The 27,229-nt window shown below is 40.2% G+C and overlaps 1 protein-coding gene across 3 annotated transcripts in view; it reads right to left on the minus strand.

Moving 5' to 3' along the window:
- Nucleotides 1-27,229, minus strand: part of DRP2 (dystrophin related protein 2) — a 195,755-nt gene that overhangs the window by 160,398 nt on the left and 8,128 nt on the right. The window contains exons 1-2 of one of the 3 annotated variants that reach the window (XM_075324061.1): nucleotides 11,270-11,511; nucleotides 11,035-11,125 (exon numbers count right to left, since the gene is read on the minus strand). In XM_075324061.1, coding sequence (XP_075180176.1) covers nucleotides 11,035-11,081 — 47 coding nt within the window. In that variant the 5' untranslated portion in view covers nucleotides 11,082-11,125; nucleotides 11,270-11,511. Of the gene's footprint in view, nucleotides 1-11,034; nucleotides 11,126-11,269; nucleotides 11,512-27,229 lie in introns of those variants that run through there. The other 2 variants (XM_075324062.1, XM_075324063.1) reach the window with 2 other exon arrangements.

Below are 27,229 nucleotides of genomic sequence, written 5' to 3' on the forward strand. Positions count from 1 at the left end.
CCCACAGCATATACCCTAGCTAGGCAGGAAACTAGCTCAGTTTGGTGTAAAAGCAGTAGGAGAAGAACAGCGAAAACACAAGGGTGGGAGCTGTGTCCTCCAATGAAAGGCTCAAAGAAAGACATTTTACGGTGAGTACACAAAAATGTAATTTCCTTTCTTGCCTTTTCATTGGGGGACACAGACAGTGGGACGTCCCAAAGCAGTCCCTGGGTGGGAACTGAACTATTAACAGTGTATAACATCAGACTAAGGGCGGCTTTGCACACTACGACATCGCAGGTGCGATGTCGGTGGGGTCAAATAGACAGTGACGCACATCCGGCGTCACTTGCGATGTCGTAGTGTGTAAATCCTAGATGATACGATAAACGAGCGCAAAAGCGTCGTTATCGTATCATCGTTGCAAGCTCCGACTTTTCCATAATTTTGCTGCAGCGATGGTACGATGCTGTTCCTCGTTCCTGCGGCAGCACACATCGCTGTGTGTTACGCCGCAGGAGCGAGGAACTTCACCTTACCTGCCGCCGGCGGCTATACGGAAGAAAGGAGGTGGGCGGGATGTTTACATCCTGCTCATCTCTGCCCCTCCGCCGCTATTGGCCGCCTGCCGTGTGACGTCGCTATGACGCCGCACGACCCGCCCCCTTAGGAAGGAGGCGGGTCGCCGGCCAGAGCGACGGTCGCAGGGCCGGTGCGTGCATGTGAAGCTGGCGTAGCGATAATTTTCGCTACGCCAGCTATCACAAGATATCGTACCTGCGACGGGGGCGGGGACTATCGCAACATGCAAAGCCCACCTAAGAGCTGACTAACAACTGCAACTGCAGTGAACACATATCAACACTGTCAAGAAACCGAGCAGTGGCCACTTATAAATGGGCCACTGCCGCCTGAAGGATTTGTCTTCCAAGAGCAACATCCGCGGAGGCATGCGTATACACTCTGTAGAATTTTGTAAATGTGTGCACACTGGACCAGGTAGTGGCCTTGCAAAGTTGGGCCACCGAAGCCTGATGGCGGATAGCCCAGGAAGCACCCACTGCTCGCGTAGAGTGGGCCCGCACAGATTGAGGGGGAACAGAACCTCGTGCTTTGTATGCCTCAGAGATGGCAGTCCTGATTCATCGAGAAATCGTGGATTTAGAAGCCTGGTTGCCCTTTTTGTGTCCTTCTGAGAGGACGAAGAGGGCATCGGACTTGCGCAACGGCGCTGTTCTGGAGATGTAGATCCGCAGAGCCCTAACAAGATCTAGAGTGTGAAGGGCTTTTTTCAAAGGAGTAGACCGGGGCCGGACAGAATGACGGCAACACTATGTCTTCGTTCAAGTGGAAAGAAGATACGTCCTTCGGAAGAAAGGCGGGGGAAGGCCGAAGGACCACCTTATCGTGATGGAATATCAGGTAAGGTGAGCGTCAGGAAAGGGCCACCAGTTTGGACACTCGTCTGATAGAGGTAATGGCAACTAAAAAGGCAACCTTCCAAGAGAGACGTTTAAGAGAGATTTCTCTTAAAGGTTCGAAAGGAGGAAGCTGAAGAGCTCTGAGAACCAGATTCAGATCCCAGGGATCTAAGGGGTGGCGATAAGAAGGGACCAAATGCGCTACCCCTTGAAGAAAGGTACGGACCTGAGGGCGAGAAGCCAGCTGCTTCTGGAAAAAAATTGACAAGGCAGAAACTTGACCTTTAAGGGTACTGAGGGCTAGTCCCGAGTCCAGACCGTCTTGCAGAAAGGCAAGCACATCAGGGATTGAAAAAACAAGGGGCGACCGGTGATGACGGTCACACCAGGAAAGATAGGTCTTCCAGGTCCTGTGATAGATACTGGCGGAGGAGGGCTTCCGAGCATTAAGCATGGTATGAACTACCTTAGAAGAAAGACCTGACTTGGCTAGAATCAAGGATTCAAGCGCCACGCCGTCAAATGCAGCTGTGCTGTATTCTGGTGGAATATTGGACCTTGCGACAGAAGATCTGGGCGGTCGGGGAGACGCCAGGGAGTGTCGCTGAGAAGTTGGAGAAGCTCTGGGTACCAGACTCTCCTGGGCCAGTCCGGGGCCACGAGGATCACGGGAATTCCCTCCGCCTTGATTTTCTTGATTACTCTCGGAATGAGAGGAAACGGAGGGAAGATGTAGGGCAGGGGAAACTGCGACCATGGGAAGACTACAGTGTCGGAGCCGAGCGCTAGCGGGTCTATCGACCGGGATATGAAGGGATGTACCTTGGCGTTCATCCAAGACGCCATGAGGTCCACATCTGGGAGTCCCCAACGAAGAGTGATCTGATGGAACACTTCATCGTGGAGGGACCATTCCCCTGCCGCTAGACCCTGTCTGCTGAGAAAGTCTGCGGCCCTGTTGTCTACTTCCGGAATATGGACAGCTGAAATAATGGGAATGTGCATCGCTGCCCAAAGAAGAATCCTGGATACTTCTTTCATCGCTGCCCTGCTGCGAGTTCCTCCCTGACGGTTGATGTAAGCCAAAGCCGTGGCATTGTCTGACTGGATCCGAACAGGGAGACCCAATAGCAAGGGCTGAAAGTTCTGAAGGGCCAAAAATATGGCTCTGATCTCTAGAACGTTGATGTGAAGGGAGCGTTCGGAGGGAGACTAGCGTCCGTGAACAGTGTGGTGGAGAAACACCGCTCCCCAGCCTATGAGGCTGGCATCTGTTGTGACTACTTGCCAGTGGACAGGACGGAAGGACTTCCCTCGAGATAGGGATGAGACTTGAGTCCACCAGACGAGGGAGTGGAGCGCAGTCCGAGATAAGCAGACTGTCCGTTCTAGAGAAGCTGGATTCTTGTCCCAGAAGGATAAAAGATCAAGTTGTAGAGGGCGCAGATGGAATTGGGCAAAGGACACGGCTTCCATGACTGCCACCATCTTGCCTAACACTCTCATCCCATTCCGAAGGGATGTGTGACGGCGGGAGCGGAGGGATTGGGCGGCCCGGATGAGGGAAGACCTCTTGTCTTCTGGAAGAAAAACCCGGGACTGAGCCATGTCTATCAGCATACCTAAAAAGGTGATTCGCTGATGAGGAATGAGGGATGATTTGTTGAAGTTGATAAGCCACCCTAGCCTTGACAGCGTGTCTAAGCATATCTGCACGCTTTCTGAGCAAACTTGAGAAGCGCTCCCCTTGACAAGTAGGTCGTCCAAATAGGGAACGACCAGAACGCCTCTGGGGTGCAAAATGGACATGACGGCCGCCATGACCTTTGTGAAGACCCGAGGCGCAGTGGCCAGTCCAAAGGGGAGGGCCCTGAATTGGTAATGACGGTTTCCTACGGCAAAACGAAGGAACCGTTGATGGGATACACATATGGGAATGTGTAAATAAGCATCTTGAAGGCTAGGAATTCTTCTGGTTCCATGGCGGCTAGTACTGCTCTCAATGACTCAATTCGGAAGGTCTGAATGCGTACGGATCTGTTCAGTTTTTTGAGATCCAGGATAGGGCGGACAGAGCCATCTTTTTTGGGAACGACAAAAAGGTTTGAATAGAAACCTTTGCCGCGCTGTTCCAGGAGCACTGGAATGATAACGTTTGCTTTTTGTAATGGGCTATGGCCTGAAATAAAGCCTGGCTTTGCGTTTCGGACTTTGGGAGACGAGAACGCAGAAACCTGCTGGCCGGCAGGGAATGGAAATCGATCTTGTAACCTGAGGTGACGATTTCTCGAACCCAAGCATCGTGAGTGTGGTCTAGCCAGATATCCCGAAAAAGCAGAAGCCGCCCTCCAACAGGAGTCGGATCAGAGGGATACCTGGCGTCATGCTGAGGGGGCCTGTGCAGGGCGAGGTCCCTTAGGTTTAGGTTGTTTGGAGTGGGAACGCCAAGAAGAGCCTCTTGAGGGGCCGGATCCTCGATCTGAGCGTTGGGACGATCCTTGTACTGAAGGTTTTTGGGAGACGGGCCGAAAGGACTGCCTGCTCCAAGAAGATTTTTTAAAATTCCTGGATACAGGCCGCTTTTGTGGAAGAATGGTACTTTTTCCACCCGTCGTCTCAGATATGAGTTTGTCCAGGGATTCTCCAAACAAGCGAAGACCATGGAAGGGGAGTGTGGACAGGGATTTTTGGAGGCACTGTCCGCGTTCCATATCTTTAGCCACAGGACTCTGCGGGCAAAAACAGCATTGGCTGCCGTTAGGGCTGACAAACTAGCTGCATCTAGGGAGCCGTGAAGAAAATAATTAGAGGCTAGGGAGATCAAATCAAGGATCTCAAAAGCCTCCGGAGGAATATTACAAGAGCGAAGCATCCTGCATAGGTTCTTACTCCACACACCCATAGCTCTCGCGACCCATGTCAAGGCAAACAGGGGGCAAAGAGAGGAGCCTGAAGCCTGGAAAATAGACTTCACCACCACATCAACTGCGCGGTCGGACGAGTCCTTGAGAGACGCGCTGTCTGAAACGGACATAACCGGGTCCACAACAGGGGGTACTGACCAGGTCTTAACCATTTTAGATGGAAAAGGATAAGCGAATGAAGTGAAAGTTTTTTTATTAAACCTTCTATCAGGCTGATCCCACCGTTTAGACACAATTTCATGAAAAAACGGATCCTGGGCAAAGGACTTAGGAGGCTTCTTGGCCCGCTTGATTGCCGACTGAGAAGTCGGGTCCGGAGGCTGATCAGAAATCGACAAAGAGTGATTGACAGCCGAAATTAGTGTGTCTTCTATATGCCTAGACTCGGAAGGGACATCTGAATCAGAGTCAGAGTCTTGGGAATCGTGACTACTAAAAGTCACAGAGCCCGGGTCAGACTGATCATCGTCTGAGTCGGAAGAGGCGTAGAGGTCGCAATGGCGCCTCTTGGAAGCAGCCTTTTTACGTTCTGGGGAAGAAGGACCAGACGAAGCAGGCGGGCTCTTCTGAAGGAGCTGAGCCGGGGGAAGGCTGCCTGAGGTTTGGGTTATCTGAGTGACAAGGTCATCTATCCTTTTAGACATTAGAAGAGCCCATGCAGGAAGAACGTCATCAGATGGGGGTGCTGCCTGGCCGGTGGCCGGGGCAGAATCCAAAACCTGCGCGGCCTCCTGGTCCGGCAACTGGGTCTGTTGTGACACGGTAGTAGGGGCATCGCAGCCCCGGCATAGTGGATAGCTTCGGCCATTAGAAAACGAGCGTCCACAGGTGGTACAAGCATAGTACAGGTCCGTAGAGGACGCCTGGGAAGCTTTATCACCCTTGCGGTTACGCATGTCAGCAACAGAGTCCTACAGCCCTATATAGGGATATTCCGCTGTTAGTATGAGTGAGGAGCCACTAGCAGTATTATAAAGTGACTGCTATGCAGAGCCGGTATATACCGATAGAAAAATGGCATATACTGTCAAACAGTCGGCATATACCTGCAGGCAGAGCCAGTATATACCGCTAGTAGCTGATATACACCGCTAGCCAGCAGGCGCACACCGCTAGAGAGACAGCGATATACCACTGAGCAGAGCGGTATATAGTGCTGCAGAAGTGCAGAGACAAGGAGGCGATCTCACCCGTGTCTGCTCCCCACGTGGAAAATGGCGTCCAGTGTTCCTGGCAGCCTGGAGGAGAGAGACGGCCCCCGGAGACTGATTGGTCTCATGGCTGGGACTAAGCGTGACGGCCAATTGGAAAGGAGCTGCTCCTGAGTGAGGGAGCGGCTTCCAGAGCAGTGAGAGGGGGCGTTGCTAGAATGCAGGTCGAAGCCGGGGGCTAAATTAATGATGCTCCCCGGGATCACGGCCTGCATCGCCCCACCGGCGCCTTTCCAGGCGGCGGTTTGGATGCAGGGGACAGATGACTCGTCGTCTCCCTACCTGCTCCTGGCTCCGTCTGAAAACGCATCGGTGATGGATGTGGGGATCTCAGGGACGCATCTTCGGCTCAAGACTGAAGCAGGTCCTCAGCTTGGTTTAGCCCTCTGGAGCTACTTTGGTGTGAGGTGCTTCCAGGGAGCCTGGAGGGGTACGCAGACCCGACCACTTGGGCGCGAGGGAAGACTGACGGCTTGTGCACGCCAGGTTTCCTCTGCCCGTACGCGGGGGGATTTAGGGTGGCAGGGCACCCTGGTATTGCCCTATATCAAAAATAGAATGAATAAGAAAAAACAAAATAAAAAATAAAAACAAAATAACCTGGCCTGAGGCACCTGGTAGGGCAAGGCCTCCCTGCTGACACTAGAAAAAACTGAGCTAGTTTCCTGCCTAGCTAGGGTATATGCTGTGGGAGGAGGAGCTAACACTTTTTCAATCTAGTGTCACGCCTCCCCTGGAGACACCATAATACCCCACTTTTTGTTTTTACATAATACCCCACTGTCTGTGTCCCCCAATGAAGGAGAAAGGAAAGGAACCCCTGTTAAGCGATCCCCAGGGTCACAGAACCGGGAAACGGCCACCCTATCATACATCCCAGTAAATACAAAGCCCAGGACAGAGTACCCAAGCCCTGGGGTGTGTCACAGTACCCGGCTGCGTTCGCTGTCAGAAGACTGAGCAGCTCCGGAACTGAGAATTTCAGGCTGATTGCTACCACTGCCGGCACCAAGAACAGGCTATCGGCGGGTGTGCTGGGTACTGGACCCCAACCCATCAGATACTGATGTTCCTAAGGATAGGCCGTCAATGTAAAAGTAGTGGACAAGCTCTTTAATTTAATTCCTTATTGATGTAGGACGGAATAGTGCAAATCACATTGGGTCCTCCTGTTGGGTCCTCCTGGGTCCTATAACAGCAGCAACCAGAGTTAGTTCCCTCAATCAATGACAGCAGGGCTAAAATGACGATTAGTGGTATGTGTGGGCGCACACCACCTCCCATCAGCCCCCTGAGATGTAAGACGTGATCACTAAGTAGCAGGGGGTTGACATGGTAACATTGCAATATACAAAACAAATTATTCTGGGAACTATAAAAAAAATAAAATAAATGTAAGTAAATAAATAAATAAATATTCAATTCATCCTTCCCCTTTCTACCTTTAAAATAAAGAAATAGAGGCTTGTCAACCAGTTTTACAATAATATTCATTATTTTGGATGATTTGTTTAATGTTGTTGTCCTGCCCCCCGCCCAAAAAAAACAACAAAATTTAAAAACAGTTCAGAATAGTGCACAAAAATACAAAAAAGTCAGAATTAATTCACAAATTCTTCCATTTCCAGACTCCAATATCCCCCATCAGTCTCTAGAATATTTTCTTTGTTTTCACATAAGATTACAAATACAGTATGAATGCAAAGTTTTCATAGTGATTCATACAGGGAAGATTTGCTGCAGACATTTCTGAAAATCACATAAAAGGAGACAGCAGGTGCATGGATTTATTTTTTATTTTTATTTTTTATTAACCCCATTCAGATTATATTTTGAGAAATTAGGTTGAATTTATCCTAATATTTAATATCAAATTACACAGGAAAATTACATATTTTTGCTTTAATGATGAAAGAAAACTAGTTTGTATATTTTAAAAATATAAGATTTTTTTTATTATTATTATTATTTACCCCGCTTCACCAAAAACTGGAATATAGGAATTAGGGTAAGTTCTCATGATGAGCTTTTGATGTTGCGGAATGTCTGCCCTTGTTATGAAGATTTTTTGTTTTTTAATTTTTTGGGTGCGTTTTATACAAGCGTTTATATATTATATTTAAATTATATAATATATTTTATATTATATATATAATATATATTAGATTATATATATATATACATATATATATATATTATATTTTATATTGCGTTTCCCAACGCTGCGGCTTTCGTATGTCATGTTTTAAAAAAAAGCTGCTTTCTTTTTTATATTTCCTGGTATTGTTTTTATACATTTGAGTGCAGATTACATTTATTTTTAGTGCGTTTTTGCCTCGTTAAATGCACTAAAAACGTGGTTTTACCTGCAAATTTTCTGTTTTTAACGCAAGTCTGCTGGGAAAATCCACACCTAAAGCTGAAATTACCCGCAGGAGACACATTGTGGATTTGAAAAACACACCGCAGGTCAGATTACTCGGAGGAAAAAAGCAGAGTGGGCAGGAGATTTCTATAAATCCCGTCCACTTTGCTGAAACCACGATCCGGACATAATGCATCCTGGATGCAGCTTTCACTCTACTGCGGGAAAACGAGTGTTCTCCGCAGCTGCCCGTCCCCATGAGTAGGGTTCAAGCCGCTGCGGACTTTAGCTCTATTCTCCCTGAGGAGCATAAATTGACATGCTGCGGCTCAGAAAAGTCACTTTACTCTGCAGAGAAAAGAAGCACAATGGGCATTGTATTTCTATAAATCCCATCCACTGTGCTTGTACTGTACAACGTAGCATTTTGGATGCAGCTGCGCTGGAAACGCTGCGTTGTACAGTACAAGCACAGTGGATGGGATTTATAGAAATACAATGCCCACTGTGTGTGTACAGCCCGCAGCGTAAACTGACCTGCGGTGAGGCTCTCTGAGCCGCAAGCATGTCAATTCTTTGCTGCGGAGTCGCAAGCGTTCTCCGCAGGAAGAACACAGCGAGAAACCGCAGCGTCCCAAACCCTGATCATGGGCGCGGGCAGCTGCAGCCCCACAGGTCAGGACCTGCCGCACCCAGTGAGTCCTGATATTAGGCACGTACCCTAAGATACTGCTAAAATACGCAGCGTCAAAAACTCACCAAAAACTCATTGTGATCACACAGCCTTAAAACTTGTTCTCCAAAATGGTACAAAAAATACAGTTCACTACACATAAACACCCAACCACTTTTGAGTCTCAAAAATCGGCAACACAACAACATTTTTTAAAAAAATCTTTTACAAAGTTCAAAAAAGCTCAAAACTTTTATAAACAATTTTTTTTTACCAAGTTATTGTTATGGCAAAATGAACACAGAACAATAAACAATCAATGGCAGAATTTCCGTTGGGATTATTTTTCCCTTTCTTCATGGTAAAGTGAATGGTGCCATTCAAAAACTACAACTCAACCCAGCAAAAAAAACTAAATAAAAAAAAAAAATAAAAACAGAATTTCATCAGTGAAAAAAAAAAAAAGAAAATTGGCTTAAGCAGTAAGGGGTTAATAGAGAATACCTTTGTTCACATAACATAACAGTTTTGTTGCAGAAAGGATTTACCACCAAAGCATCTGTCAGTTTATACATATAAATAGCTATCAGATTTCTTCAAATATATGACACGTGAGCATACCCTTAATAAATACTACTATATAATAATAAAAATTATAATATAATAATAATTATGTGTGAACATACCCTTATTAAACACTACTATTTAATAATAAAAAATAATAATATAAGTATAATTATTATGTGTGAACACACTACTATTTAATAATAAAAAATAATAAGAGAATAATAATTATGTGTGAACACACTACTATTTAATAATAAAAAATAATAATAGAATAATAATTATATGTGAACACACTACTATTTAATAATAAATAATAATAATATAATTATTGTGTGAATATACATATTATTAAACAATACTATTCAGTAATAAAAAAAAAAATTATTATGTGTGAACATACATACCTTTATTAAACACTACTATTTAATAATAAAAAATAATATAATTATTATGTGTGAACATACCCTTATTAATCACTACTATTTAATAATACAAAATAATACAATTATTATGTGTGAACATACCCTTATTAAACACTACTATTTAATAATAAAAAAATATAATTATTATGTGTGAACATACCCTTATTAATCACTACTATTTAATAATACAAAATAATACAATTATTATGTGTGAACATACCCTTATTAAACACTACTATTTAATAATAAAAAAAATATAATTATTATGTGTGAACATACCCTTATTAATCACTACTATTTAATAATACAAAATAATACAATTATTATGTGTGAACATACCCTTATTAAACACTACTATTTAATAATAAAAAAATAATAATATAATTATTATGTGTGAACATACCCTTATTAAACACTACTATTTAATAATAAAAAATAATAATATAATTATTATGTGTGAACATACCCTTATTAAACACTACTATTTAATAATAAAAAATAATAATATAATTATTATGTGTGACCATACCCTTATTAAACACTACTATTTAATAATAAAAAATAATAATATAATTATTATGTGTGAACATACCCTTATTAAACACTACTATTTAATAATAAAAAATAATAATATAATTATTATGTGTGACCATACCCTTATTAAACACTACTATTTAATAATAAAAAATAATAATATAATTATTATGTGTGAACATACCCTTATTAAACACTACTATTTAATAATAAAAAATAATAATATAATAATTATTATGTGTGAACATACCCTTATTAAACACTACTATTTAATAATAAAAAATAATAATATAATTATTATGTGTGAACATACCCTTATTAAACACTACTATTTAATAATAAAAAATAATAATATAATTATTATGTGTGACCATACCCTTATTAAACACTACTATTTAATAATAAAAAATAATAATATAATTATTATGTGTGAACATACCCTTATTAAACACTACTATTTAATAATAAAAAATAATAATATAATTATTATGTGTGACCATACCCTTATTAAACACTACTATTTAATAATAAAAAATAATAATATAATTATTATGTGTGAACATAGCCTTATTAAACACTACTATTTAATAATAAAAAATAATAATATAATAATTATTATGTGTGAACATACCCTTATTAAACACTACTATTTAATAATAAAAAATAATAATATAATAATTATTATGTGTGAACATACCCTTATTAAACACTACTATTTAATAATAAAAAATAATATAATTATGATGTGTGAACATACCCTTATTAAACACTAGTATGTAATAATAAAAATAATAATATAATAATAATGTGTGACTGTTCGTAAAAAGTACTATATAATAATAATAATTATTATTGTTATATGTGAACATACTATTATTAAAAAAAATACTATAAACTTTACGCCAACATTCACACACAGTACATTTTATCGATACCTTAGGCTGTGAGATCTCTTCTTTATTTCATTCCAGCAGAGGTTCATGTTGATCAAATCTGAGATTATTCTGTCTGCTTAGAAATTAAGAACTGCAAAAGAAAATAAGTAAAATTTAAATAACTTTCAAGAAAATTAATAGGAATATTTTAATCATATTTTGCAATAAACTGAAGTTATAATGTATCATTTTAATATATTTCCAAAAGTTTGTGGAGAAGTTTGAAGACTCTCACCTGGAGTGTAATCAGAAGGCTATGACATTCCAAGGATGAAACAATGAAGAAGAAAAGGACATGCCAAGAAAGATGCTGCCAGAAAAGAAGTGCAAGATGAGTGCGAGAGATGAAAGAGTAAAAACTATACTTAAAAAATAAATATGGCAAAATATGTAGAAGGGAGAATAGAAAGGTATTTAGTGAAGAGAGAAAGAACTGTCTCAGAGGAGCCTAGATGGCCCATGTCCCCTCCGCCTCCCCGAGGAATGTCATTTGGGGGACTGTAACTCTTGTGCCCTTTCCTAAAGAAACCAGGCTTTGTCTGGGACACATTCCAGTCACTCCCCAATGTTATCTGCCATATAAACAGTGAGCATTTATAGACAAGAGAAAAATGTATCCATTCCATGGTAATGACCTCCCGCCGCTGCTTCTCACAACTTGGGTTTCACCAAATTAAATTAAATTTAATTTGATAAAAATACAAATGTACTTTTTAGGCAGAAAGGGAAAGATAAAATTCAGTTTTATTTTTTTTTGTAGATTTCCAATCAGGGCCGGACTGGGGGTCTGGGACCCACAGGGGGAATTGACTCTAGGGGTCCACTCTACAGCTAAATGCAAATAACTATTAGCCGTTATCCCCGTTATAGTGAAGCGCCGACTGTAGAACACAGGCGGCTCCTGCACATTTACTGTGCGCACACCATAACTGGGATGTACAATTACGGTAGGTTGTATTAACATGGGGTTCTTTGGTAAAAACAAGTTATCACTGATCCAAGGGATCCACAGGATCAGATCATACTTATTAATTGGTGGAATACTGGACCAATCAGAAGAATTAGGAACTTTTATCCGTGACAGGGCACTTTTAATGTTATTGTCAGATGACTGACCGCAGCGCCATCCATCCTCCAGAAAAAGCCAATTGCAGCGATCACAGCCACTGAGAGAATAAATGGATCAGGGGTCGAGTCGTACACGAGCTCCAGTGTAATGGAGGTAAAAGTTTCCCATGCTGCTGATCGTGAGGGTCCCAGCAGTCGGACCCCCACCAATCAATAAGTTGTCACTTATCCTGTGGAGAGATTACTTGTTTTCACCAGAGAACACCTGTATGCTCAATATTAATATCAACAAATTAATCATATTATTATTTTATATTAGTATTCATTCTATCACTTAATATTGAGCAGAATTACACTGACAAGCAAAATGGTAACAATGTTTTAAACTTTTGACTTTCAGGCTCCATATCTCACCATCCACTACAGCTTCAAATGTGAGACGACCTTCATTTTACAGACAATCATCTTGACTATCTCATACATAAATTTGACTTGCAACTATTTACTGTGTTTTTCCAAAAATAAGACACTATGTTATACTTTTTTTGCCCCCCAAAAAGCACTAGGGTTTATTTTTGGATGAGGTCTTATTTTTGGAGAAACATGCTTGGGGGTAAGTTTATCCCCCAAAAAAGCAGACCTCTTACTTCCCAGGAGACTCATACTTACCACACCCGGATGTCTGCATGGCTCCCAGGTCCACCCTGTGATCTCCGGTGGGTGCTGCACGCCGTCCTCACCTGCTTCTGGCCAACACACTCCCACACAGCAGATCGCAGATCTCACACACACACACACACTCATCACATCCAGCATTACAGAATGCTTCCGGCCGCAGGGAATGATGGGAGAAAGTCACGTGTCCGCAGGTCCTGTAAGGTAGCATTGCGGCAGGTCTTGCGCTCCACACAGCCTCTCAGGATTCTGCCAGCCAGAAAAATCAGTGTCGCTGTATGTGGTGAGTATGTGTGTGATCCAATGTTTGTGTGTGCGATCTGATTGTGTGTGTGTGTGAGATCTGATGTGTGCGGGTGTGAGATCACTGCAGATCCTCTGCTCGGTGTCTGGGGAGTATGATTGCGGGCTGTCCGCTGTCTATAATGAAGTGTCCTGCAGTATCTTTAACTTTTATAGCTGCACGGACACTTCATTATTGATCTGCGGCTAGGGCTTATTTTCAGGGGAGGGCTTATATTTAAGCCTTGCTCCGAAAACGCTGAAAATCCCTGCTAGGGCTTGTTTTTGGGGGAGGTCTTATTTTTGGAAAAACTCAGTAGCATATGGTTAGTTATGCAGATTCTTGTCATGTCACTGTATTGTTACTGTTTTGCTTCTTGCATTTGAAAAATCTTTTTCTTCCTGTATACTACAAATTACAACCTGTTCTCACATTCCCTAATACCTCAGTGTTTTAGGTTGATTCCCAAACAAAAGGTCAGTGGATCGAATCAAGGAGCAACTATGAATATTTCCCAAGAAAAGAGAAACATCATCATCCAGCTCATTGACAGTGATCTTGGCCAAGAAAATGTCCAAACTGCATCCTGTGAATGAAGTCCGTTCATCCATTCAAAAGCCAAGAGATGGACGTCCAGGCAAAATATCAGAGTGAGCAAGTCGGCTCATCACAAGGTCTATCAGTATCCCCTATACATCATATAAGCCCACACACAGCCCCCTATATACAGTGTGAGCCCCCACATAGCCCCATGTATACAGTATGATCACCCCTATGTACATTATGATCACTCCATGTACAGTATGAACCCACACATAGCACACGTATATACAGTACAAGCACACACATAGTTCCCCATATAAGGAATGAGCCCACATACAGTCCCACTATATACAGCATAGGCCCCCACACAGCCCCACTAAATACAGCATGAGACTGCACATAGCCCTCCCTATACAGAGTGGCAGACATACAACAATACAATATGAGCCCCCGCACAGGCTTCCTGTATACAGTATGAGCCCACACACATAGCTCCACTTTATATGAGCCCACACACAGCCCTACTATATAAAGTATGAGCCCACACACAACCCCAATATATACAGGAGGAGCCCACATACAGCCCTACTATATACAGGAGGAGCCCAGAAACAGCCCCCCCTAGATCACTCCTATATATATTATGATCACCCCTATATACAGTATGAGCCCACACATAGCTCCCTATATGTAGTATGAGCCCGCACATAGCCCCCATATAGACAGTATTAGCCCACAAATAGACCCCCTATATACAGTATGAGCCCCCCCCCACAGCCCCCTATATACAGCATGAGCCTACACACAGCCCCATTATATTCAATAAGAGCCCACACATAGCCCAACTATATACATGAGCCTACACACAACCCCTCTATATATGGTATGATCACCCCTATATACATTATGATCACCCCTATATACAGTATGAGCCCACACATAGCTCCTTATATGCAGTATGATTCCGCACATAGCCCCCATATAGACAGTATTAGCCCACAAATAGACTCCCTATATATAGTATAAGCCCCCACACAGCCCCCTATATACAGCATAAGCCTACACACAGCCCCACTATATTCAATATGAACCCACACATAGCCCAACTATATACATGAGCCTACACACAGCCCCTCTATATATGTATGATCACCGCTATATACATTATGATCACCCCTATATACAGTATGAGCCCACACATAGCTCCCTATATGCAGTATGAGCCCGCACATAGCCCCCATATAGACAGTATTAGCCCACAAATAGACCCCCTATACCCCCTATATACAGTATGAGCCCCCACACAGCCCCCTATATACAGCATGAGCCTACACACAGCCCCATTATATTCAATATGAGCCCACACATAGCCCAACTATATACATGAGCCTACACACAGCCCCTCTATATATGGTATGATCACCCCTATATACATTATGATCACCCCTATATACAGTATGAGCCCACACATAGCTCCTTATATGCAGTATGATTCCGCACATAGCCCCCATATAGACAGTATTAGCCCACAAATAGACTCCCTATATACAGTATAAGCCCCCACACAGCCCCCTATATACAGCATAAGCCTACACACAGCCCCACTATATTCAATATGAGCCCACACATAGCCCAACTATATACATGAGCCTACACACAGCCCCTCTATATATGTATGATCACCCCTATATACATTATGATCACCCTTATATACAGTATGAGCCCACACATAGCTCCCTATATGCAGTATGAGCCCGCACATAGCCCCCATATAGATAGTATTAGCCCACAAATAGACCCCCTATATACAGTATGAGCCCCCACACAGCCCCCTATATACAGCATAAGCCTACACACAGCCCCACTATATTCAATATGAGCCCACACATAGCCCAACTATATACATGCGCCTACGCACAGCCCCTCTATATATGTATGATTACCCCTATATACATTATGATCACCCCTATATACAGTATGAGCCCACACACAGCCCCTATGTACAGTATGAGCCATACTCACTATGCTCCTGTCCCAAGCATTATTCTCTTGCTGGTTCAAGTCCGATGCAGTCATTAAAATGAGAGGCCGGCGGCTGATGTGACAGTGACGTCACCACCTATAGGCTAGCGGCCATTTTTTTACTGCTGAGGACCATTTACTCTAAGTTCTGCTCGGGGGCCCACCGGGGCATCGTCGTATAGTCCGCCAGGTCAGTCTCCGACATTGTCTTCAATGTTTAACATGTGTGGATTATAAAATAAGGCCTCATTCACACATCCATGTCAGGTTTCTTTTCCTGCATGTCTTTCAAAGTGATACCATTGAAAACAGCAACAAATCGTGCAAAAAATAAGTCTTTATACAGATATGGAACAAAATAAGACAGCTGTAATTTCCACAACTGAAATGTATATTTATGGAATAAAATTAAATACTTTTTAAATGCTAAATTAATTCCGTGCTAATTTCTGTAAAACATTTTTGGGGTTAAGACGCTCACTATACCCGTTGATAAATGCCTTGAGGGGTGTAAGTTTGCAAAATGGAGTCAATTCTCTAGAGTTAAATCATTGTTTTCATTGTAGAAAATCTGAGATTGCCGTTCCTTGCTATGTAAATCACCAAATTACTCCTAATTGCTTCTAATCATCAAATTAATTGGGCATAATGCTCTTTCGCACTGTCCTAAGTGTAGCCAAAAATGAGCAAACTGAGCGTAATAATTGACAAACTTCCCTTTCAAAGGGGAACAAAATGGACACAACATATTGGGTGAAGAAATGGCATATCTGTGGAAATATTGTAATTTTCATTTTGCAACATTCATTGTGCACTAATTTCTAGAGAGCACCTGTGGGGTCATAATGGTTGAGTGGTGTATTATCCAAAATGGGGTCACTTGTGGGGGATTTCCACTGTATTAATACACCAAGGGCCCTGCAAATGTGAAATGGTGCATGCAGAACTCATGAATATGGAGGACTACCTGGCAGCACGCCACATAGTCCTTTAGTGATAATAACCTCCTGCTGATAAACTGTGATTTTATCAAAACGACATCAAGCAGCCCAGTAAGTGACACATCACTAGAATCAGGGTCTGTCTCAACATCATGCTATCAGGTTTTCAATTTAATTGGCCAATCCTTTAAACCCTAGAAACACCTATTGAATCAAAACACTCAATAAAGCCCACATTAAATTACTAGAGGGGTGCAGTTTCTAAAATAGAATGTTTTGGGATTTTTTTTTGTTGTGTTGGGAGTCTCAAGGACTCTTTAAAATAAAGTGGTGCCTGATAAAAATCCAAATAAAAAAGCCCCAAAATCCACAAGGTTGGTGTTGTGTAATGTAGATCAGTAGGACCACATATCGATGGCTTGTGCACTCTTTGATCAAAAAATGCTAAGTACCTTATGTTTTTAAGTTTAGTTAAGTTTTTAATGTTTACAGCGTTGTTAGAATTCATGTTTTCATTAGTGAAGCACCATATATATGTCTGTATATTGTCCACACAGTGGATTTATACACCTGTATATTCATTTATTACTAAATGTGAGCGGACCCTACATTTTCTTTTTTTTTTGTGGCACATATGGGTCCTATGCGAGATACAGCTGCCTATGCTAACAGTCTGCAATAGAGCACTAGTGATGATTGGGCACTACCATGATCGGGTGCTCGGTACTTGTAACTAGTGATGAGCGGGCACTAGCATGCTCAGATGATCAGTACTCGTAACTAGTGATGAGCACCCAAGCATGGTAGTGCTCGCTCATCACTAAGAGTACCCGAGCATGGTAGTACTCACTCATCACTACCGAGCATGGTAGTGCTCACTCATCACTAATTAGTAATCAAGCATGGTAGTGCTCGCTCATCACTACTGCACCCGAGCATGGTAGTGCTCACTCATCACTAATGAGCACCCGAAAATGGTAGTCTTTGCTCATCACTAATGAGCACCTGAGCATGGTAGTACTCACTCATCACTAATGAGCACCCGATCATAGTAGTGCTCGCTCATCACTACTAAGCACCTGAGCATGGTAGTACTCACTCATCACTAATGAGCACCCGATCATAGTAGTGCTCGCTCATCACTACTGAGCACCTGAGCATGGTAGTGCTCGCTCATCACTAATGAGCACCCGAGCATGGTAGTACTCACTCATCACTACTGAGCACCTGAGCATGGTAGTCCTTGCTCATCACTAATGAGCACCTGAGCATGGTAGTCCTTGCTCATTACTAATGAGCACCCGAGCATGGTAGTCGTTGCTCATCACTAATGAGCACCTGAGCATGGTAGTGCTTGCTCATCACTAATGAGCACCCGAGCATGGTAGTCGTTGCTCATCACTAATGAGCACCTGAGCATGGTAGTGCTCGCTCAACACTAATGAGCACCCGAGCATGGTAGTCGTTGCTCATCACTAATGAGCACCTGAGCATGGTAGTGCTCGCTCAACACTAATGAGCACCCGAGCATGGTAGTCGTTGCTCATCACTAATGAGCACCTGAGCTTGGTAGTGCTCGCTCAACACTACCGAGTACCCGAGCATAGTAGTGCTCGCTCATCACTACTGAGCATCGTAGTGCTCGCTCATCAGTAGCTGCGGTTAATGCGGGAAGTTACAATGCGTGTGATGGAGTGTGATCAATGTTACTTGGGGATAATTTAAAGGGAACCTGTCAGCTGATTCACGCTGCCTAAACCTTGAGCAGTATGAATTCCTGTATTCTAGATTTCATGTATCACTCTGAATTTCAAAGAAAAAATAATTGAAAAATTGGGAATCAAGTGACTAGTCCAAGACGCAGGTTCTTGCCACTTCTTCCTGTCTGCTCAGCGTGCATAGGGATAAACTTGTCAGTATAGTTGACTGAATCGGGAGAAGCCAATGGAGGCCTCCCTCTTGGACTGGTCAGTTTATTCCACACTTTGAACTACATTTTTCACAGTAACGCCACATTCACACATCTGTGTGTCACTGTCCCAGTACGGACTATAATGCACGGACTGTCCATGGCTCTCCTGACCAAAACTTGACAGCCTTATGGGCATATATCTGAAGCTATAAAGTTTGAGTTAGGAGACTAGCCGCAAGTTTGTGCACCACAGTCCGTACTCCATGAAATGGAATCCAAAGTTTTATTTTTTTTTAGAAGAAAGAAATCATCCTATTAAAACAGACTGGACTTTGTCAGACCTGGGTGAAAATGGCGTGACAACACCAGTAGTCGTAAAATGTCATCACATCCTCAAGTTGTGCAAACTTTTTGTGACTTTTCAAAGGTTTTTTACGCCACAACACTTCTGTAAATGCTTTGATGAATCGGGCTCTTTTTATTTGGTGAAAAGGCTTCAAAAACGGTACCAGCTCTTTACTGTATGAACAAGCACTTGCTGATTGTCACGGGGTCCTATCACACAATCAACAGAGGGAGAGATGGGTGAGTAATCCAGAGATCCTTTATTCCATGCAAATCAGAAGATCCATAAAACAATCCACCACACAAAGGGTAAAGTAGTCCAGTAATGGGATAAATGTCCCAGGAGGTTAGTCATAATCCTCCAGCAGTCTTTTTCCAGGGAAATCGGGGTTTCTCACAATCTCTCTGAGGTGTCAGCTTTTCCCTCAGAGGATCAATCTTATTTCTTGTCTCTTGTCTTTGACAGCCAGAATGAATAATCCCCCAGGTAAACAGAGAGTTTAGATGGATCCCAGGCCCCCCTCCCCCAGACTTGGGACAAAAGCCTGGCAGGGGGTGATTAACCTGCAAACAGGACAATGTACACACAAGGAATACACAGAATAGACAGAGCACCACGCCTAAAATACGAACCTACACAACATTATGAACCCCCCATATTCCATCATCACACTGATATCTAGACATCTAAGCTAAAAAAAATATTCTAATCACCCACATTAACCAGCAAATCAATGGCTCTTATTTTACTAATCAACCATATAATGCACTTTTGTATTGCTGTAAGCACAAAATAAAAAAAAAACAAAAACAAATAACCAAAAACAGACTGGAAAGGAGGAAAATAGAAGACATTTTTATGACACCTCTATTTCTTATCAAATTAAAGGATTGGGTACATGTAATGAATAGTGATGAGCGAATGCTACCATGCTCGGCTATTCGGCACTACAGTTGAACGCTCAGATGGGGGCGACTCGAGTATATTGGACGTCAATGGCGAACTTGAGCATTTTTCTGGGAACATTTTCTGGAAAAATGCTCGAGTTCCCCATTGACTTCCATTATGCTCAGTACTCGAGTCGCTCCCATCCGAGTGTCCAAGTGCTCGTTTCTAGTGCCGAACACCCGAGCATGGTACATCATGCTCATCACTATTAATTATTGTTTCTATAATCCCAAAACAGATCCAAAAACATAAATAACGACTGGACATTGGACCAGAACCTAATAGGATTACATCTAATGGCACTCACTACAAAGGGCAATGTGGACCCCGTTCTCAGGATTGGTGGGCTTCCAGTAACCAGAACTCCATGGACTATGTAGATGGTGTAAATGTTGTTTATGGGATAACAGCTTACAAGGAATAGCTAGTGATGAATACACTGGCGCGGATGAATAATACATGTATGTTCCACTTTATGTGAATAAAGGGCTTAAACAGAATCCTCCTCTTGAATATATCACACTTCCAGCCTCCGTCCTGTGTACAGTTCCTGGGATCTCTGAAGGCATTTGTGTGGGTTATCAGTGTAGGAAGAGCTTTAAGATCTGGAATTTGTGACACTTGTATTGTTTATCATCCATTGTGCCCCTCCTTAAATATTATCAAACGGCTCATGTTTCACACTTAGGACAAAAGAGTAAAAAGTCCCTAAAATTCCACAACTTACTCAGATCCATACTGTTATTCACAGAGTGTAGCACTTTATTTTTAAATGGTCAGTTTTATACAAGAGACTTATTTAACTATTGGTGCATGTATTTAAAGGGGGTGTCTGTGTGCTGCCCCCGCGAGAGCCGACGGGCTGCTCGGATCCGGATCCGCAGTGGCTCGAGGGGTCTCCAGACCCGAGGCGGGGTCGCGCGGCCGCTCGAAATGAAAAAGGGGGAAAGATATTTACAAAAGGGGTGGAAAAATTGAGTAATGTTCGTGACGCCACCCACGGGTCGTGGTAAAAGTGGGATACCACCGCTGCTGCGTTTGGGAGAGAGCGATGGGATGGCAGCTTGTGATGTTAACTCCTCTGTGGGCAGGGGGAAGGTGTCCCAGGGCTCGGTGTTGGAAGGCTGGGGACCCGTTGGGAGTAAAGGGGCACAACGTACTCACACAGTCCAGAGATGCTAACACCGACAACGGGTAAACCAAAGTCTTGAATGCCCTGTAGCCTTTGTTTGAATACGCTGTGTCCGTGCCCTTTTGGCGTTGCTGGTTGGTCTGAAGCCTTGTCCCTTGGCACTGTGTTTACTCTTTGTGGATCCCTTTTGCCTGAAACTACTCAGGTCCCGCTCACCCGCGTGGCTAGCAGGGTGAGCTTGCTCTCAGGGTTCACGCTTGGGATTTTCTGTAAAATGATTAAAATTAATACATCTAGTTATCAAATATTTCATAGTAAGACATATACGTTCATAGTTCTGTTTATGTTGGAGGGCATAGGTTATTAATAAAGTTTATAAGGGTAAATATGCCCATATTGAATATACTTGAGTGCTGAGCATGATGGAGGGATATATTTAAATCCTTCCCGAAGCTTTCCGAAGTTTCCAGAAGGTTACGTAATATGGAACTATATTCAACTGTGTTACACTAGAATGCCCTATATGGACTGAGCAGCTGGTATATAATACACGATGGAGGGGGCTACGGGGCGCTCTCCACACTGCCTGCTGTGAGAAGACTCCAGTGCTGCAAGATATGACACGCTGAGATGACATCCCCTGCATTGCCGTTCAGGAGCCAAAGAGAGATGGGTAAAGACTTCCCATTGTTCAGTATGGACTAAATGAACTCTTTTTACATAAGCTATCAAAGTATATTATTTTTTTCCTTTCTGTAACTGAACCCTGGCAACCATTTTTAAATAGATAAAATACATTTATTTTTTACATTTTTGAGGTCTTTTCATTCATGCGCCTTTACGTATTTGAAGAAAAATATATTTAAGAGTATATTTTTTAACATTTTGGTGAGCCACCCATTCGTAATTTTTTTGCATTTTTTTTGTTGTTCCTTCACTTTGCATAAGGGGGGTATCTCAAGTACGCAAGTATCTCCTGCAAAGGACAGGAATCGACAATTTATAAAAAAATCACGCAGAACCTAGGAAATACGTATAAGTCAAGTAGCATGAATGTTTTTTTTAAATGAACTTTAAAGACTTTATAAAGCCACAGAAGTTAACTTTTGACGTATTTTTGAGCAAGAAAGATAGTGTCAGTCCATAAGAAGTATTGGACGGGTTGAACAAGGTGAATCAAGTCTTACAGGATCATCCATCAGATCATCTGATCATTTCAGGTAAGAAAATGGATTTTATCTCTTCATATGTTAAGCAAAGTAAACTTCAGTTCACTTATCCAGATATTTCTAATGTAGAAGAGATTTGGTTACGCTTTTATGAGGAGTGTGAACTTGAGAATTCACGTATAGAATGTGTAAGGTCTTTTAATAGAGAGAAACAGAAAATCAGAAATGTCTGTCATTTAGTCTATGATTTTCACAGGTTAATCGTAGAAAAGTGTAAAAATGGTGGAAATAGACAACCTGAATTGTCAGGAGAGTCAGTGACAGAGAAATCCAAAGACTGCTTAGAACTTGGAATGTCAGTCAGTGATATTGTGAATTCTGACTGTAATGTTGTAAATGATCAGTCAGATGATTTAGACTGTAATTTTGTAAATCAGAATTTTGATAATGGCGACAGACACGTGTTACCTAATCAAGGTGCCTTTCAAGATACTGAGAAAGAAGCAGGAAATGACGTAGTGAAGCCAGAAGGGGGAGGAGCCAGAATGGGACACAGGCAGAAAGCCGTCAGAGAAGGACACGTGGAGAGAGAAAATGGCGACGATCAGTTTCTAAAAATAGAACAGGCTAAGTTAGGGATTACACTTAGAAAAAATTTATTGGACATATGCAAATTAATTCCCGCATATAATCCTAAAATACATGTTTGCAGAAATTCAGAGATATTTGAAAGTTCCATCGAGAGGTTAAATTTAACCAATAGTGAGACGAACCAGTTATTCCGTATGTGGTTACCTCAGCATTTCTTTAGACAATTGGCATTAAAAAAGTCTTCTGACAATGAGACATTTGATTGTTCAAATGATAACGATCTCATAAGGCTGAAATATCTCATCTTCTGTGCAAGGAATGAATCTGATCCAAACTACGAGATGTTGAAGGAATTACAAATTGAACAGAATGAGAGTACGTTCTCATTTATGTCCGTTTTTGAACGTTTGTATAGGGCGGTCATTCCAAATGTCAGATTGGATGGAATGATACGTTTATTCATCAAGAAATTTAATTTCCTTGATAATGCCGCCTGTGCGGTGGCATTAAATAAAAAGTCCCTATTCGAATGTACGACATTTATCAATTTTGTTAGAAGTCGCCAAAGTCAATCAAGACAGAAATTAATTAATTCTGAAAAACCAACACGGAAAAGGGAGAGTTTCCGTGAAAAACCAACAGTGTCTCCCAGATCCAGATATTTCTGTGACAGGGTATATGCAATTCGGAGGAAGATGCATACGTGTTACAAACCATACAATCCACCCCAATTTTTATCATCTAAAAGTCTTTTTTCACAGGAAAAACCCCTGTCACCAGTGACGGGATCGATCACTGGGATTGAGGATCCCAGACAAATGATGAGTAAAAGCTTTGAAAGACAGAAACAGGTGTCTTGTGCAGACTCTTTCCCTGGATTAGGGTTTGATAGTCAGCAACAGCTGGGTGGTTTTTCAGAGAGAGACATTTTCTCTCAAATAAGAGAAAACCTTGAATTACATAAGTTCCGAGATTCCGATAAGTTCAAAGGGAATCTAATAAATCGAATCTTTGAAGAAAAAATTAGGTATGGTCTTCAGTTAAATAAAGTGGATTTCTGGGTAAATTAATTTTATTGTTTGATAAATATGTTTATTCATATACAGTGAATCTATGCACATATATATATATATATATATATATATATATATATATATATATATATATATATATATATATATATATATATATATTAAAGGTAGTGATAGTAAACCAAGGTCATATTTTCATTTAGTCAAATGATAGTTTAATGTTATAAATTAATAATTTGATCTCTGTATATGAATAATAATATTTAAAATAAAATAATAAGAGAAAGTAACGGATTTTAAGTGTTTCATTTTTATCATAAATATGATAATAATTTTATTCTTTTATTTCCCTCAGAATTTATCAGTAAAACAGATTGATGAAGTATTAACTTTTTATTTTTACATATGTTCTTGTCCTCAATCAGGTAACATATATTTTCTTGTGTAAGGTTAATTCGCGAAAGCATGATTGGATAATAATTATTATTTTCTCAGGTACCAATGGTCAGAGAAGTATACTTGAACGTTTTTTTTTATGAATATATATATCTCCTTTAGAGTTATTAGAAATGTAATCTGAGCTTTGGAAGTGTAGTAAAACTGCTTGCTGTTTTGGAATGGTGTTCCTTGCACGTAACCAGAGCATGACTTGGTACTAAAGCTAAAAATAAATGTTTGTTCCATGGTCATATGTACAGTGTGTAATACATTGGAATTTGTTTTTTTCGAGAAGTACTTCAAATTAGTAACATAATTTTTGAAATGCGCATAGAATATTGAAAAAAAAGGATATGTGTTTGTCAGCTTCTATGTAGAAGTGTATGTTAAAGACCATGGCAGTCTTGTGTGCATAGATGTGTCAATGAATGATTGATTGTTTGAGCAGCTGCTAAAGTCAAAGTATTTGGATCCAGAGAGAGAGAAAAAAAAAAAAAAGAGAATTTATGTTTTAACTTAGAGGTTATAATATGTATGTATAATATTAGATAATAAGTTATAGTACATAAGTATAAATGAAGGAATTTATACCGGATATATATATCTTATTCTTAGACATTTCTTTAGTATAGAGATATTAGGATTTTTTATTAAGGGTTTATTCTGAAGAGTTACATTCTAGAATAAGGTTATAACGTTTTGATTTTCTTATATCTTTTTGTGTTAGTCTCTTCTTTTACTGATACACAGATTGGTAATCATTTTTTCTTTTCAAATATGGAAGTGATATTTATAATATGGTCTTGAAGATATACCACACAAATTTTAATTTAATTTAATCTAAACATATTAATTTTTAGAATATCATATTTCATGATATTGAAAGGGGGAGGTTTGGTCTCAATCACACACATTTATATTTGATAAATATATGTGTTTACAGGATACTTTAATAATTAATATTTCAAGTACAAAGGAAGAATTGGGAATAAAAAAATATATTTGAAGTATATCATAATGCATTTATATACTAAGAGAAGTGTATTATTTGCAAGGTTACATGACTTAATTATTTTTATTGGTTATTGATAGGTTTGGTAATTTTATAAGATACTGGTAATATTAAGGTTATCTGGTAACATTAAGGTTATGTATTATTAAAGACATAGGTGTTATATACATAGAAGGCCTTATTTTTATTTCAAGTTTTATTTTTATTCCGATTTTCATTTTTCTTTTTATTCCTATTTTTTATATTAATTATTTTAATATTCACATTTTTAATTAAAATCTTAATTCTACAATTTTATTTTTTTCTTCAGATTTTAAATATCTCAATTGAGAAAACACTTCAATATTTAGTTCAATAATATCTAATATAAGAATATTACTTTATTAAATATGAATCATATTAAAAGGGAAAAGTTCCATTTTTTGGAAGAAAAGATACTTTTTTCATCAATATATACAATTGTTTACTTTCTGGTAATACATTATTTTTATATTAGTATGTTAACTCAATAAGGGTGAAATATCACTTATAGTTACACATTTTCTTATAGTAGGTTATTTAATAAATAATAGACAAATCAAATAAATTAAATTAGAGTAATAAAGATGGAAGATCGAGGTACATCTAGGTTTACCTACCTATATTTACAAATAATATATATTATATTTTTAATCAATAATAATTTATAATGGGTATTATTGTGTTTTGATGGTATCATCCAGTCTTTTCTAAAAGGTTATTTGCTTTGATTTATAATTTACAAATGATCTAACTAAAAGCCACATTGTTGCCTTTCATATTTATAAGATGATACATGTTATAGGTACACATTATATTGTTTCATACTTTATATTATATTTTGGTTACATTCAACACATTGCCACCTATGGGTTTGGAAGGGTAATGCACCAACGACAAAAAGATCATTACAAGAAAATACTATCGTCTATACCATTATGCAGTATTTTATCATTCTGAGTATCAATTATATTAATACTTTTACGATAATAATAATGACATGGTATTATAGTATTAGAGTTATGATACGCTGTGACATTTATTAGTGATAGTTATTGCCATATTTGGTATTTAGATTAGGGAATGAATCAGTCTTCAATCAAGATTAGAGAAGATAAAAAGACTTTATATTTTTCCTAAAGTTAAAAGGGATTCTGCAAAAAGGTCCAAAAGGTAACGTCTCAAATAAGACTGTGTAACATACAAAATACACTTACCGTGCTTGCATCTCAGAAACGTAATATCTTTTGGTCCAAGGATGGACAATGACACATGGTCTGTGCATTAAGACCTCCCTAAAGTTACTAAGAAAAGCAATGACGTGTTAAAGTTAACCCCTGTCGTGCTGACCAAGAACGTCTTAACATCTGTTCCTGGGTTATTTGACAACAGGCAGCATGAAAGGTGACTAGTGTAAATCACACTGCACAGACATCAAAGACTTCTGCTATTCATCTACACTCATGAACTGTGGTTTATCAACATTGGCTATGGACTTTGCAATAAAAAATAAAGTTTATGGACTTTGATCTAACAATGATAAACGCAATATGGGACTGTATGAATTGGTAACCATTCATTTTTATCAAAGGATTTATTTCTAAGAGACTGTGTTTATGCCGGATTACATCGGAGATAAGAAGACATCAACTCAGAGGACATCATATGGTGACCGGATTTGGTTTTTGCATTTCTTTTTAGGTCTAGCGAAGTATAGTTATATACATTTTTATATGATTGATCAGTCACAGCCTGTCATAACATGAATCCACATTATTATATTATTGAACTTACATGAATAATGCAAATTAATTATTCTTCATCATTATTATTGATATTAATCCGTTATTGCCAAATAAGGAAAGAAGATTTGTTATTTTCTTGATGTATTAATTAATTTTCGGGGTTGCTCCACCCACTTCAAGGGGGAATTGTAAAATGATTAAAATTAATACATCTAGTTATCAAATATTTCATAGTAAGACATATACGTTCATAGTTTTGTTTATGTTGGAGGGCATAGGTTATTAATAAAGTTTATAAGGGTAAATATGCCCATATTGAAT

The sequence above is a fragment of the Anomaloglossus baeobatrachus genome, chromosome 9 (assembly GCF_048569485.1).
Source record: "Anomaloglossus baeobatrachus isolate aAnoBae1 chromosome 9, aAnoBae1.hap1, whole genome shotgun sequence".
In the NCBI taxonomy this organism is placed as follows: Eukaryota; Metazoa; Chordata; class Amphibia; order Anura; family Aromobatidae; genus Anomaloglossus; species Anomaloglossus baeobatrachus.